We start from the raw sequence: 12750 nt of genomic DNA, 5'->3' as shown, positions 1-12750 counted from the left end.
GTAACTCACTAAGATAATTTTTTTGAAAGGATGGAAGTCAGAAACTGCAGCTCTTGCTTTCATGTCATCGATGATGTCCTCTCTCTTCAAAAGTTTGTGAGGGTTTTCCGCCGTGACATCGATGTCAGCACGGCAATTAAATATCTCCTGAGTTTTCTCAGTGAGGACCAAGGGGAAGATTTCCGGGTGGCCTGAAAGAGTAAAGAACAATACAGAAACACCTCTTCTTAAAAGGCTCGCTGTATTTCAAGTACCAATTTGTCCCACACACTCTAGAATTCTTCAACAAGTATAACTAGATACTTTTAGTACCCTTACAAGTGTCAGTGAAATTAAACGAGATTCCCACCCCCTCAGAGCAATACCTTTTTACTTCTTTTGCCATATACTCTTTCCATACTTGATGTACGCTGCCCTAAAACGAAACCCCTTTATTGCAATTAACGAGGCAACCACCGTGGATATATTATGGATGGAAAAGAGCTCAGTGGCTCAGGGTGAAGGAATTTATGTCCGTAAAGATGTCAAGGACAGGCTTTTTTAATTTTTAGGCATTTACAAATATAAATTTGGGAATATTGATAAGCTTTACGTACACATGCTTTGGGGAGAAAGTCTTCACTCACTTAATCCCTTTTTTTTTTTTTTTGAACTGACAAAATGCTAAATCCTATTTTAATCCGGCTCATCCAGAAATCTAAATCCCTCAGCAAACGTCTCTCACTTAATATGTTACATTTCATAAACCCTACATTTATCCCTTAAGCCCTGTCATTTCTGGTCCTCCACTGCACCTGCTCAACTGCAGCTATTCATTAAAACCTACAAAAGGGGGAGAGAGATATCTGGCGCTTTCGTAAATTTGGCACCAGGAGCCCCAAGAGAAATCGGCTTGGAGATATTTTCGCTTGAGGCAGAAAGTACCCACAAGCCCACACAAATGGCCAGAAACCTTCTGCAAATGGAGTAGGACAAAAATGGTGGGCCCTATAGATGGATAGATGGATATTATCCCACCATTCCTCCAAGGAGTTCATGGTTCTCCCCTCTCCATGTTTTCCTCACTACAACCATGTAGGGTAGTTTAGGCTGAGAAACAGTGACTTTCCCAAGGTCGCCGGCTGAGCTTCATGATCAAAAGGGAATTTGAACCAGAGTCTCTGAGATCCCAGCCCAACCATTGCGCTGCACATACTAAATGTCTTATGAGATACAGTGGTACCTCAGGTTACAGACGCTTCAAGTCACAGACGCTTCAGGTTACAGACTCCGCTAACCCAGAAATAGTACCTTGGGTTAAGAACTTTGCTTCAGGATGAGAACAGAAATTGCGTGGCTGCGGCAGCGGGAGGCCCCATTAGCTAAATTGGTACCTCAGGTTAAGAACAGTTTCAGGTTAAGAACGGGCTTCCAGAACGAATTAAGTTCTTAACCTGAGGTACCACTGTACACTGTATTCTACTGTATTCTACTTAGCACTTATGAATCCCAGCTAATGATCTGCTCCTCTTTCCTACAACTTCTCAAACGGACATGTGTTCTGTGTTATTTTCCCCATAGCTAAAAGGCAGAAGATGCAGCTTCTGAAGAGAAATATTTCTTTTTCCCTTTCACAGCTAGTCTTATGGCCTTAAGACTCTATGTCTGCTGCATATTCTTCAAAAACTGTTTTTTCCGTGTCGAACTTACCCATGCTTGCCATCGATAAATCCACTTCTTCATCTTTTTTTGCTGAAATGAGATAAAGTGGGGTCTTAGCATAAGAACATTAAGAAGAGCCCTGCTGAAGCAGACCAAGGGCAAATTCTTGTCAAGTATCCTCTGGAACCGAAGGCATGAACAACCCACTCACACCATTGTCTTCTCCAGTATCTCTTATTCAGAGGTCACACTGTATTACACTATCTGAGTTTGCTTGTTTTCCTTTTCTCTCCCCATCCCTTTTTTCCCTCATGACTTTTAGACTGTAAGCCTGTGGACACGATCTCATGCTTCTGATCTGTGTACAGTACATTTTTAAGGCGCTTTAAAATAAAAAAGCTATAATTCTGTTTCCACTTGGAGGTTTCATAAAATGATGAGGACTAGTATACCCCATGAATTTGTTGAATTCCATTTTAAAACCTCCTTTCGTCAATCAATTTCAGTGGGTGAGCTCTAGCCTGGGGGCTGCGGCTGCTAAAATCTCTTCCATTCGCAACTTTATAAACCTTTCTCATGCTCCCCACAAAATATTTTTTCCTGAATTAAAAGGCCCCCAAACACTTTAAAGTTGCACTTTTATCATTTCGGTTGTTCTTTTCATAGCCAGTGCTGTATGATATATATATATATTTTCCCCAGACAAGATAATAACAGCCAAATGTACATTACTCCAAATGTGGCCAAACTCTCTCTCTCTCTCTCTCTCTCTCTCTGTACATAATACTGGCAGATACATTTTCAGCCCTTTCCTAATAATTCCCAACAACGCATTGGATCCCAAAAAACACAATGGAAGAAAAGTCATGGAAGGAAAGTTTTAAAAACTCGGGAGGGCAGGTCTACACTGATACATTTAAAGCACAACCAACACACATTTAAAGCAGGTGACACCCCTCACAAAGAATCCTGGGAGCTTTAGTTTGTTCAGGGTACTGGCAACTGTAGTTCTGTGAAGGGGAAGCCACAGTTTCCAGGATCTTTTTTGGGGGGAGGGGCGAGTCATGTGTGCATCTGCCCTCCCAACTCTACTGCTGCCCTCTTTTCCTATCACAGAACTTGGCATGGCTTGGGATGGGATGGGGTATGGTAGACTCCGTAGGGGAAAAGGGAGAACTGTCTAAAACCACAAAGCCAATGCAAAGCTACCCAATTTTGCCCAATCCTCCAACTTTTTCAGGAAGTGCAGGGGATTGTGGTGAAGAGGGGGTTGGGGGAAGGTGCAACTTACTTCCACGTGTGCTTCCTTCATCTGATTATTCTGAGGACCCAACCCACTGAACTTACCACTTTCGCTTCTGCAACATGTTGAGTTTCGCCCCGGCCTTTTCAAGGAGCTGTCTTAGCTGAAATGGAGGGGTGGGGGAGCCATCAACAATAACTGAAAACCTTCAGCTTTTGAGTACGGTCATACCTTGGATCCCGAATGCCTTGCGACTCAAACGTTTTGGTTCCTGAACACCACAAACCCGGAAGTGAGTGTCCTGGTTTGTGAACGTTCTTTGGAACCCGAACGTCCTACGCAGCTTCCATGGCTTCTAACTGGCTGCAGGAGACTCAGAAAATCAGAAGCCGTGCCTTGGTTGTCAAACATTTTTGGAAGTCAAAATGACTTCCGGAACCGATTCCGTTCGACAACCAAGGTACGACTGTACATGAAAACATCACAGAGAAATGTTGTTGGGCATACTGTCACACGTATTGTTGCCTGGCATCCAAATTCCCGACAAATTACTTTCTTTAGTTCCACAGTTCTGCAGTATTATACTTACCAGCACTTCTTTGCTTCCCTTTGGGTGAGCCTTTTGGCGATCCTTTGGGCGACTTTTTAGGTTTCGGCGATCCTTTAGCTTTAGGTTTCTTCGCTGAACCAGGAGCAGAACGCGGTACGGGAGTCTCTGCGCTTTCAGCCATTTTGAAAGATTTCTGCCTGGAAAATAGATGGCACATCAATGTGGATAATGAGGCGGAATTCAGGGGGGTGGCTTAAAAACTCATTCATAACATGATAGTTACATCCCATTAGTTGCGTGACAGTGCTGGCTGAGACATGGGAGTTGTAGTCCAAAACAGCTGAAAGGCAAAGGTTGCCTTTTGTGCTACTGAGGCAGAACGATGTTTGCTTCAGTTTAGCCCAAGTAATTTTGCTGCTCCAAGCGGTAAAATCCAAAAACCTGCACCCCAAAATTCCTTGCAAAGGAGCCTGGACTCAGCCTGGATGAGGTCCAATAAACTGACTCTGAGGTTTCCGAGTGTGCATTCCCTGCTTTTGATGGAGTCATATTCCTCCTGAAAGTGAAGGTTCATAGTCTGGGGGGTGCTCCTGGCTTCACCTCTATCGCTAGAGGCCCAGACTAGGAGTACATTTTACCTCACCACTGTCATCCATGTGCTGGTCCCCTCCAGATTGGTTTACTGCAATGCACTCTTTGTGGGGCTGCCCTTGAGGTTGGTCCGGAAGCTTCAGCTGATGCAAAATGCAGTGGTTTGACCACTCACTGGGGCGGGACATTGCCAACATGTCACCCCAATGTCAAAAGACTTGCACTGGTTGCCAATTAGCTGCCAGGTCAAGCTGAAGATACTGCTTTGGTGAACAAAGCCCTATACAGCTTGGGACCAGAATAGCTGAAAGATAGCCTCACTCTTTATATACCCAGCTGATCACTGTGCTCAACAGGCTAGGGCTTCCTGCAGATGCCATCTTAACAGCGGGTCGGCTCTGCACAAGAAATTGGGCCTTTAGTGCTGTGCAATGCCTCCCCCTTCCCTGAAAGGCACCATCTTTGTTTTCTTTTGGCACCTACTGAATACCTTCCAACAAGCCTTCCTGCCTCCCTCCGATTTTTCCGAGTCTGAATCTGTATTGAAATTGATTTTCAGATTTGCCACTCTAGGCTAGTTTTGGAGGAAGGGTGGTGTACAACTGTAACATGCCCTCCGATATTTCTCTGATGAAAACAGGGATATTCTATTCCGTAACAACAAACAACAACAGTTTTATTATTTATACCCTGTCCATCAGAGGCCCGGGTTGCCCCAGCCACTTTGGGTGACTTCCAACATATATAAAAACATAACAAAACATTAAACTTAAAAAAACCCAAAACCCTTCCCTATACAGGGCTGCCTTCAGATGTCTTCTAAAGGCCATATTAGTTACTTATCTCCTTGGCTTGCAGGGTTGCATAATAATAAAAAAGTACAGAGGATGCTCCTTGGGTTGAGCATAGCTATGCGCTATTTGAGTGTCCCTCTGTGACCTTGCAAGGTTGCTTAGGGCAAATATATTAGGTTACATGCTGTTTCATTAACACTCCCGAGACTATCAACACACCTAATTGCAAAGCCGGGTTGGACTAAATGACTGACTGCACAGTCCTTTACAACTCAGTGATTCCACGATGATAAGACAGGGGTCTAGGCAAGGGGCTGCTAAAGTCAGCAAGCTAGTTGAATAGAAATCATAGCTCTGCTAAAGCAGCCGCTTCTGTTCTTAAGAACAAAGCATTAATGAATTGCTTATACAGAAAAGATGAATGGAGGAAGATTTTTTTAAAGTGTATGGGGGGGGGAATAACTCCAGCACCATCATGTGGAAATGATGTGCATAACAGGAAACGAAATAGCAGCTTTATAATTTGAGTCACTGTTTTTATTTATTTTTCAAAGTGTCACCGTGTTTAACCCAACGCTATACCAGAAACCGAATTCTAACAAGCGGATAACAAAAGAGATGGGAGATATAGAATGCAATCCAACCCAAGTTAAGTGCTAAGCCTGATGTCACAGGGAGAGATTTGAGCAAATACTCTCTTCTTTCTCTGTGTGACTTTCAGGTAGGTTTGCCATATGTCCAGAATTTCCCAGACATAGGTGGTATCCAGCCCCAGAAACAGTGGAAATTGCTGAAATGTCCAGGAAAACTCAGACAAACTTTGCCAAAGAAAGCTCAACAACTTTTGTGTCCAGATCTTCTCTTTTTGAAAGATGGCAACCATACTTCCAGGGTCCGGAAAAATCACAAAGGATGACCCAAGCATCAAATTGGTGGCTAGGGAAGCTGTCAATCACCACTTTACAGAGAACTGGAATAACCACAGATTGGAACATGTGATTTGCTTCTCTCTCAAGTCATCCAAACAGTCTAGTCACATGAACAAAGACAACACTGGCGTTTCTGAGATTAATCACAGAGCTAATTTTAGAAAAGCGGTTTACAAGGCAAGGCAGAAAGTTCCTAAAAACAGCTACTTATCAAACGGATGCCCTAAAGCTATGGTGTGTTGTTTTTGTTGACTTGTTAAAAAATGCATGTAACTCTGATCCTTCTTTTTGAGTGCTGAAACTTTGGAAAGCGGAAAGAAAATACCAGATATCAAGAATGAGTCAGAGGAGCTCATTAATACAGCATCAGTAGCTAATGGCTACAATCAATAATGTTGGATGGCTGGGCAGACAGTGTTAAGAAATAGCCAGAGCTATGTAAAGTAGGGCAAAATAGAAACTGCATGATCGTACGAACCACACCCCAAAAGCTCAAATACAGACATAGCCTTCTAGAAGCGTGATGATTTTGGTCCATGGTGGAAGGCACAAAGGAGCATCTTCACAGGGTTATATGTGAACCCTCAACCATCAGGACCTATTTTAAGTGCTAGAACTTCTGCCCTGTAATATGCGAAATAATCACAATAGCTTTGTGCATGTTAAATAACTCCCTTAGTTCAGTAACCACAGCCAGACATGACACAACCAAGATTACAGAAGAACAACTAGATCTGAGGGTGTGGTTTATGAAAAGGTCCTGCCACAATCTTTTTACTCTGAGTCAATAGAAGGGAACAGCTCTTTAAACTCCTCCTGCACTCTTTGACATGAGTGCTGTGGAACAGAATGATAAAAATTAATGCAGTTCACTTGAGGTGGAAAAAATTCCCAATAGGTAGTGACCAAGGCTCCTAAGGGCCTCTACTGTTTCCCTACAACCTTTATTTAGGTAGACAATGTTTGGTCTTTTGGAACCGCAGCTCAAAAATATAATTATATTTTGCTCAACCCCCCCCCCCAGCTTTGGGCTAATTAAAAACACTTTTCCATGACACTGTCATCTGAGCAAAAGGTAACTGTTAAGTGTTTTAGCCCAGGTGTTTGTAGTTGTGCATTTGGCCAACCTAAATCTTGAGTCATGAAATAATGTTTAGAACTGACAGTGCATTAGCAGAACTACAGGCGGCTGTTAACTTTGTATTTAAGTATTTTGTATTGACATAAAAGTAACAAAAACAGAGAAGTATGTTCTTCTAATTATCTAATGGGCTGAAATAGTTAGCTTTATGAAACTAAACTACCATGTTGCTAGGTGCTCAAGGGGAGGAAAGTTAATTAGTTATCAGCAAAGACATGGATGATGTCTGTACCAAGAAGAAAGAACGATTAATCAGTGACCAGATTGAACTATTTAAACATCACGTTTATGTGCAGTACCCATTAAAGACTGTAATTTATTTCATTATGAAAGAACTGAATCATCAGAATACACAGGTGTAAAACATGAAGTTCTTTTTAACAAATGTACTTGACATCTCAGTCCTTGAAGATCCATGCTTCTGTCAGAAAACAAACTGCCTCGTATTTTTACAGCTAAAGTCTGAAAAGATATAATATCTGAGTACTGAAGTGATCTAATATCTGAGTGTTTTAATTTTAACCTTGAAATTTGTACAGCAGTCACACAATATATTTCTATGACTCCTCTGGTATTTTTTTCTGAAAGCCCATAATTTCTAAAAACCCAGTTTGTGAATCCAGGTAATGGGAAATGAAGGTATGAATGGGGAGAAACTCAACAATTTCAGTGAGCGCATCATGAATGGAAGAGGAGAAAGAGAGAGCGCTGTTAAAAACTGGGGTAAAGAGAGTCAGTGTGATGTAGAGATTAGTGTGTTGGCCAGAACCGGAGAGACGAGGTTTCAACCAGGGTGACTTTGGGCCAGCCACAGTCTCTCAGCCTGGCCTACCTCACAAGGTTGCTATGGGGATAATCTCTACACAAGCAGAAAACTACAAAATAAGACAGGTGTCCTTTAACTAGCCAGCCAGCCCCTCCAATGAGCTTCCTGTGAAGACAACTGCTGTGTACTTGCCCTAGGAAGGCCTTGCTGCTAATATACTTAAGGTGATAACAGTACTCAAGTCAGGTTAATCTTTTCAATATTTTGCATCATGTGGAATGGAATCCTGTATCATTTGGAAATGAAAGTGGGGGATCTTCACCATGGTCTGTATGAAAGAGAGGGTTTAGTACTAAATATCAGAGGCTGCAGACCATGGTCATATCATTTTAGGCTGTAGCTCTCTACACAACTGCACACAGTAATCCTGCAGGTGATAATCATTTTACATGTTTGTTACTGAATGGATTTACATTGCGCATTGGACTGCTGTGCTACTTTGTGCCTTTGCAACAGGAAATATGCTCAGAATATCACTGCCAGACAAGCAGCAGCATGTGATGAAATGCACTGCAATCCACGTACATTTGTGTCACCATACTTTCGTTAAACTTTAAAGCGCCACAGGTTTCTTTGGTTTCGTTTGCTGCAGCAAAATATCACTAACCCTCTGGAAGTAATCTGCTTGTACATTTTTTTTCAGATTTACCCAGAAACAAATTTAAGCAACTTTCACTACAGATATATGTTTTATAGATGCCATGTGGGGTAGAGAATAGTAAGGGTTTTTGAGTGCAGATCGAAACAATTTTTTTTTTAGATTCTTTAGTTCTCTTTTTAAAAAAAAACTTTGCCTTCTTTGAAACATCTTTGTGACAGGCATATGTCACATGCAAAATTAATGCTTGAGAAATCTTCATATCTCTCCCAACCAGTCACTCTGACTGAGAAAACATCAACCAGTTTTTCTGGGCCATTATCAGGCTATATCTCCTGACCTATTACTGATCCCGCAACCATAATGTGTGATTTAATTATTTATTTCCCCCTCCCTTCCTTTCTTTAGGATCAGTTTTGTGCAGTGCTAGAAAAAGAGGTGTGCCAAAACTCAACATGAATGCTTCCACTCTTCTCTTATAATGGCAATGGTGCCCACTTGAGAGGTGCTGGAACTGAGTTGCAGTGGAAAAAAACCCTGGTTTTGTGTAGTATTCCTCAGTGTCAGGGACAGGGGAACTTGTGTGACCTTCCAGAAGTCATTGGACACCAACTCCCATCAGTCCCAGTCAGCATGGCCAATGGCCAGGGATAACTGCAGTTGCAGTTCAGCAACATTTTGAGAGGAACTGGTTCCCCAAATCTGCCCTATGCAGATTACTACTTTTCTTGACTCTGTAATTCCCCTACCCTGACACATGTGTTGAAAATGATCACTTCACTTGCAGGTGCAGCTGATTAGTCTTGAACTAATCGGTAAATTCCCTGTGTGAATGTGCTGCCACTGTAGTCAATAAGCCTTCACAATAGCCTCTTCCCAGTCAGTAGCTCTGGAAAAGACTTTGCCAGATGAATGAAGAGTCTCCTGCTCTTGTCAGAGACCCAAGTTTGGGAAACCCTGAATCAAGCAATTCTGTGTCTTCCTCCTCCTTAAGCCAGACGGAAGTAGCACAGTGTAGGTCGGCCCTGAGTTCACATAAACAGATGCCAAGCTAAACTTGAAGTATAATTATGGGCTAGCTGAGTGTTTAGATCAGGACAGGATGAGAGCAAGCCATCAGTTCCCCATCTATGCAGTGGGTGCAATCAGGGTTTTTTCCCCCCAGCTGGAACTCACTGGTGGGCGCCATTGCCATTATAAGAGAACAAGGGAGGCGTTCATGAGGAGTTCCAGCACCTCTTTTCCCTAGAAAAATAGCACTGGGTGCAATAGTATATTCAGATTGGTAACCAGGCATGCACAGCACTGCTGAAGGTGCATTTCTAAGGAATTAGATGAGACTGCCATGAAACGAAAGCCTTTGAAGGAATATCACGGATAAAGAATTAGGGCATGTTTGCACACTCTGGCTGCAACCTGCAAGCTCCCGGTCAGCGACCTAGCTGGCTCCACGGGCGACTTGGGATGCCCCAACGCAGCTGTCCCCCCGCCCGGAGTTGCACTGGCCCGGTTCCTCTCCGCTCCTTACCTGCTTTGCAGCGTCCCCCACCCTCCGTCCGCTTCCCAATCTGAATGCCGCCTTCCTACAGCAGGCGTCGTTCAGTTGCTATGATCAACAGTTGCTATTAAAGACTGGCAGTTGCAAGAGCCAATAAGCATTCGACGGGCTTAACCCGCCCCTCCTGGAGGAAAGAGCCATTGGACGCTTTGACAAACGACGCTGGGAAACATCGAGAGGACTACAACTCCCAGCATGCAATTGCTTTGGCCTTCTCGCAACCACAGGTGGAAAGAGGAGGGGGAATCGTAGTTTTCTTTTTGCGCAGGCTTTGGGGTGCGATTCATTGGCGCTCGTTGTTGGCGCTTCCTTTGAAGTACCAAACGTCCACTTTTCAGCTTGCAGTTCTTTTTTTTCTATCCTTGAAGCGTTTGTATTTTATTTTCAATTTTATTTCGAAAGATAAAACGTGCTGAGCCATTGGGAAAAAAAGAGAAGGCGGCTGGATCACTGCAGCAAAATATGCCTTCGCTTCTGTCGCTGACTTGCTCATCTAATAACTTTCAAGAGCTTAATTATACTTGAGCGTTATTTGGATTACATCTGCGGAGATGCAGTCAAAGGAAGCTATTCAGAGTAGCTCTCCCCTAGCAAGAGATTGCTCCCTATAATTGTTACTTTGTGACCGAAGAGGAGATTTCATTAAAGATTCAGGAACTAAACTTGCATGCAGTTTTCTTTCCTGAATTTGGGAGGGAGAGAGAACGAGGAACAACTGACACAATTGCTGTTACATAAAATGTTTTCACAAAGACTGTACAACATCTTTTTAAAAAAACCACATATCTCCAGACATCTTTATAACACCAATGTATTTCCAGAGACTTTTTAATAACAAAAACAAATTCCAAGGTGCCCAGGTTGATACTTATTTTGGGTTCTATTTCTAATCTTATCATTTGGTCATCATTTTAAAACGGTGGCTATGACGAATAAAATGAATAAATCTTGACATCTTGGTACCAGTGAGACTGATCTTGAATTTCTGAATTGATTGTCATGGGTAATGCAATAACCTACAGCTAAAAAAGAAGATGATTTACAGTCATTAAAAGTTTCCCTAAAGCTATACTGCATTGATACATTAATTACGAAGTAACGGTAATGCCAATACAGACTGTGTAGAGAGCCTTTCCTTCACTATTCAATAACTCTAACCATATCCGAATTTCCTGGGTAGAGAGCAAGAACTACAGGAAGTTTTGTGTACTTATCCATCTTGTGCTTAATTTCTAAACTACAAAGTGTGGGGGTTTCAGCCCTCTTGAAATCACACCTTTCTGCCCTGTGGAATTCTTGGATTCCTCAGGGATTTTAATAATTACGAGGTGGAAATATACTGCACATTATGAGCTTAACAATAAATCTGGCCATGGTGGGACACCAGCTGTAGGTGAGATAACTAAAGCTGAATAGAGGTCATAAGAATCATTGTGTGTAGATGAGGAGACAGGATTTGGATGTTCCCAAGTTTGCTATTTTGGAGTGCTTCTGGGTCTGCAGGTGTGCCTGGAAGAAGCTCAGATGGCAGTGATGGCCAGATATGCATTCCACAGCCCGTATCCTATGAGAAAAGTGCAAGTGTGTAATGCTATTCAGTCATAATCTAAAACCTGGAGTTTATGTGGCCATAAACTAGAGGCTTGACTGCTTTAATGCAGAACACGAGGGGATGCCCTTGATAACTTGATATGGAATTTCCATAGCTATAATATGTTTCATTCACAGAACTGCAGAGTTGGAAGGGACCCTGAGGATCGTCTGACTCTAGTCCAATCCCCTGCAATGCAGGAATATGCAGTTGTCCCATATGGGCATTGAACCTGCAACCCTAGCGTTATTAGCACCACTCTCTAACCAACTGAGCTATCCAGGCAGGTTAATGGCCTGCCACCTCACCCAGACAGGTCACAGGGGACACACTGCCTTTCTTCCAGCATCTGACCACCTTTAACCCCCTGGGCACCGTTCAAGAAGGGGCAGATCTTGGTCTATTAGGCACTATGTATACTACAGATACTGCCTTCCCTCATTTCTTCTACCACAAGTGTCCTTATGACATCAGTACAACAAGTTCAAACAGCAAAAGGGATTTAGAAAGTTATTTTTAGCTGAACAACCATTGTGGCACTCCCTTCTCCCAGAGGTCTATTATTAAAGTATTGACTCTCGATACTTGCTGGAAGTACCTTTTAATTAGTCTACAATAGTAAATGCAGCTCACATTCTGCCAGGATGGGTGTATTCCTAGGGTGCTATAAATTTCCTCTCTCCCACCCACCTGTCCGCTCTTCCTCAGTAACATGTTGGACGCCTTCCGACCTGAGGGGCTCATCTTCCTGCGTCGTAACTTTTATATGCCTGTTGTCTTTGTCCGTGGAGTTTTCTTGGCAGGGATACTGGAGTGGCTTGCCAGTTCCTGCTCCAGGTGGATCAAGTTTGGTCAAAACTCTCCACTATGACCTGTCCGTCTTGGGTGGCCCTGCACGGCATAGCTCATAGCTTCTCTGAGTTATTCAAGCCCCTTCACCACGACAAGGCGGTGATCCATGAAGGAGTCGTAGGAGCCTACATACACAACACAAAACACTTGGAAATGTACATCCAGTTTTCCCCCTTAATTTTATAGGTAAATTTTGCACTGGGCAATGCCCATTAACTTTGGGGGACCCAGGGCCTTCAAACATTTGTGTGTGTGTGTGTCTCAACTTGGACCTCTGCTGCTGCTGTAGATGAAGAGAGGTAAGTAGGGCGGCATTTCTGGTCTAGTTTGTGCACACACTGGCTATCTTCCCCTGAGGGAGGCGGAGGCCCAAGCTGCTGCTGCTGCTGCTACTGCTGCTGCAGGAGCGCGCTTCGCCAGTCACGTGGCGCGTCCT

General features: G+C 43.2%; 1 protein-coding gene across 8 annotated transcripts in view; it reads right to left on the bottom strand.

Annotated features, from left to right (window-relative positions):
• DNAI3 (dynein axonemal intermediate chain 3) overlaps positions 1-12750 on the bottom strand; it is a 65662-nt gene that overhangs the window by 19868 nt on the left and 33044 nt on the right. For 6 of the 8 annotated variants that reach the window (XR_013987213.1, XR_013987214.1, XM_081008563.1 and 3 more), the window contains exons 2-4: positions 3474-3631; positions 1690-1731; positions 10-191 (exon numbers count right to left, since the gene is read on the bottom strand). Coding sequence is in view for 6 of the 8 variants with exons in the window: in XM_081008563.1 (XP_080864689.1) it covers positions 10-191; positions 1690-1731; positions 3474-3631 (382 nt within the window). In the remaining 2 variants the exon portion in view is untranslated. Of the gene's footprint in view, positions 1-9; positions 192-1689; positions 1732-3473; positions 3632-9841; positions 9949-12750 lie in introns of those variants that run through there. The other 2 variants (XM_081008564.1, XM_081008565.1) reach the window with 2 other exon arrangements.

Source organism: Podarcis pityusensis, assembly GCF_964106645.2.
Source record: "Podarcis pityusensis genome assembly, chromosome: 6".
Classification (NCBI taxonomy): domain Eukaryota; kingdom Metazoa; phylum Chordata; class Lepidosauria; order Squamata; family Lacertidae; genus Podarcis; species Podarcis pityusensis.
The sequence above is the reverse complement of the archived record's forward strand: the minus strand, read 5'-3'. Positions and strand labels throughout refer to the sequence as shown.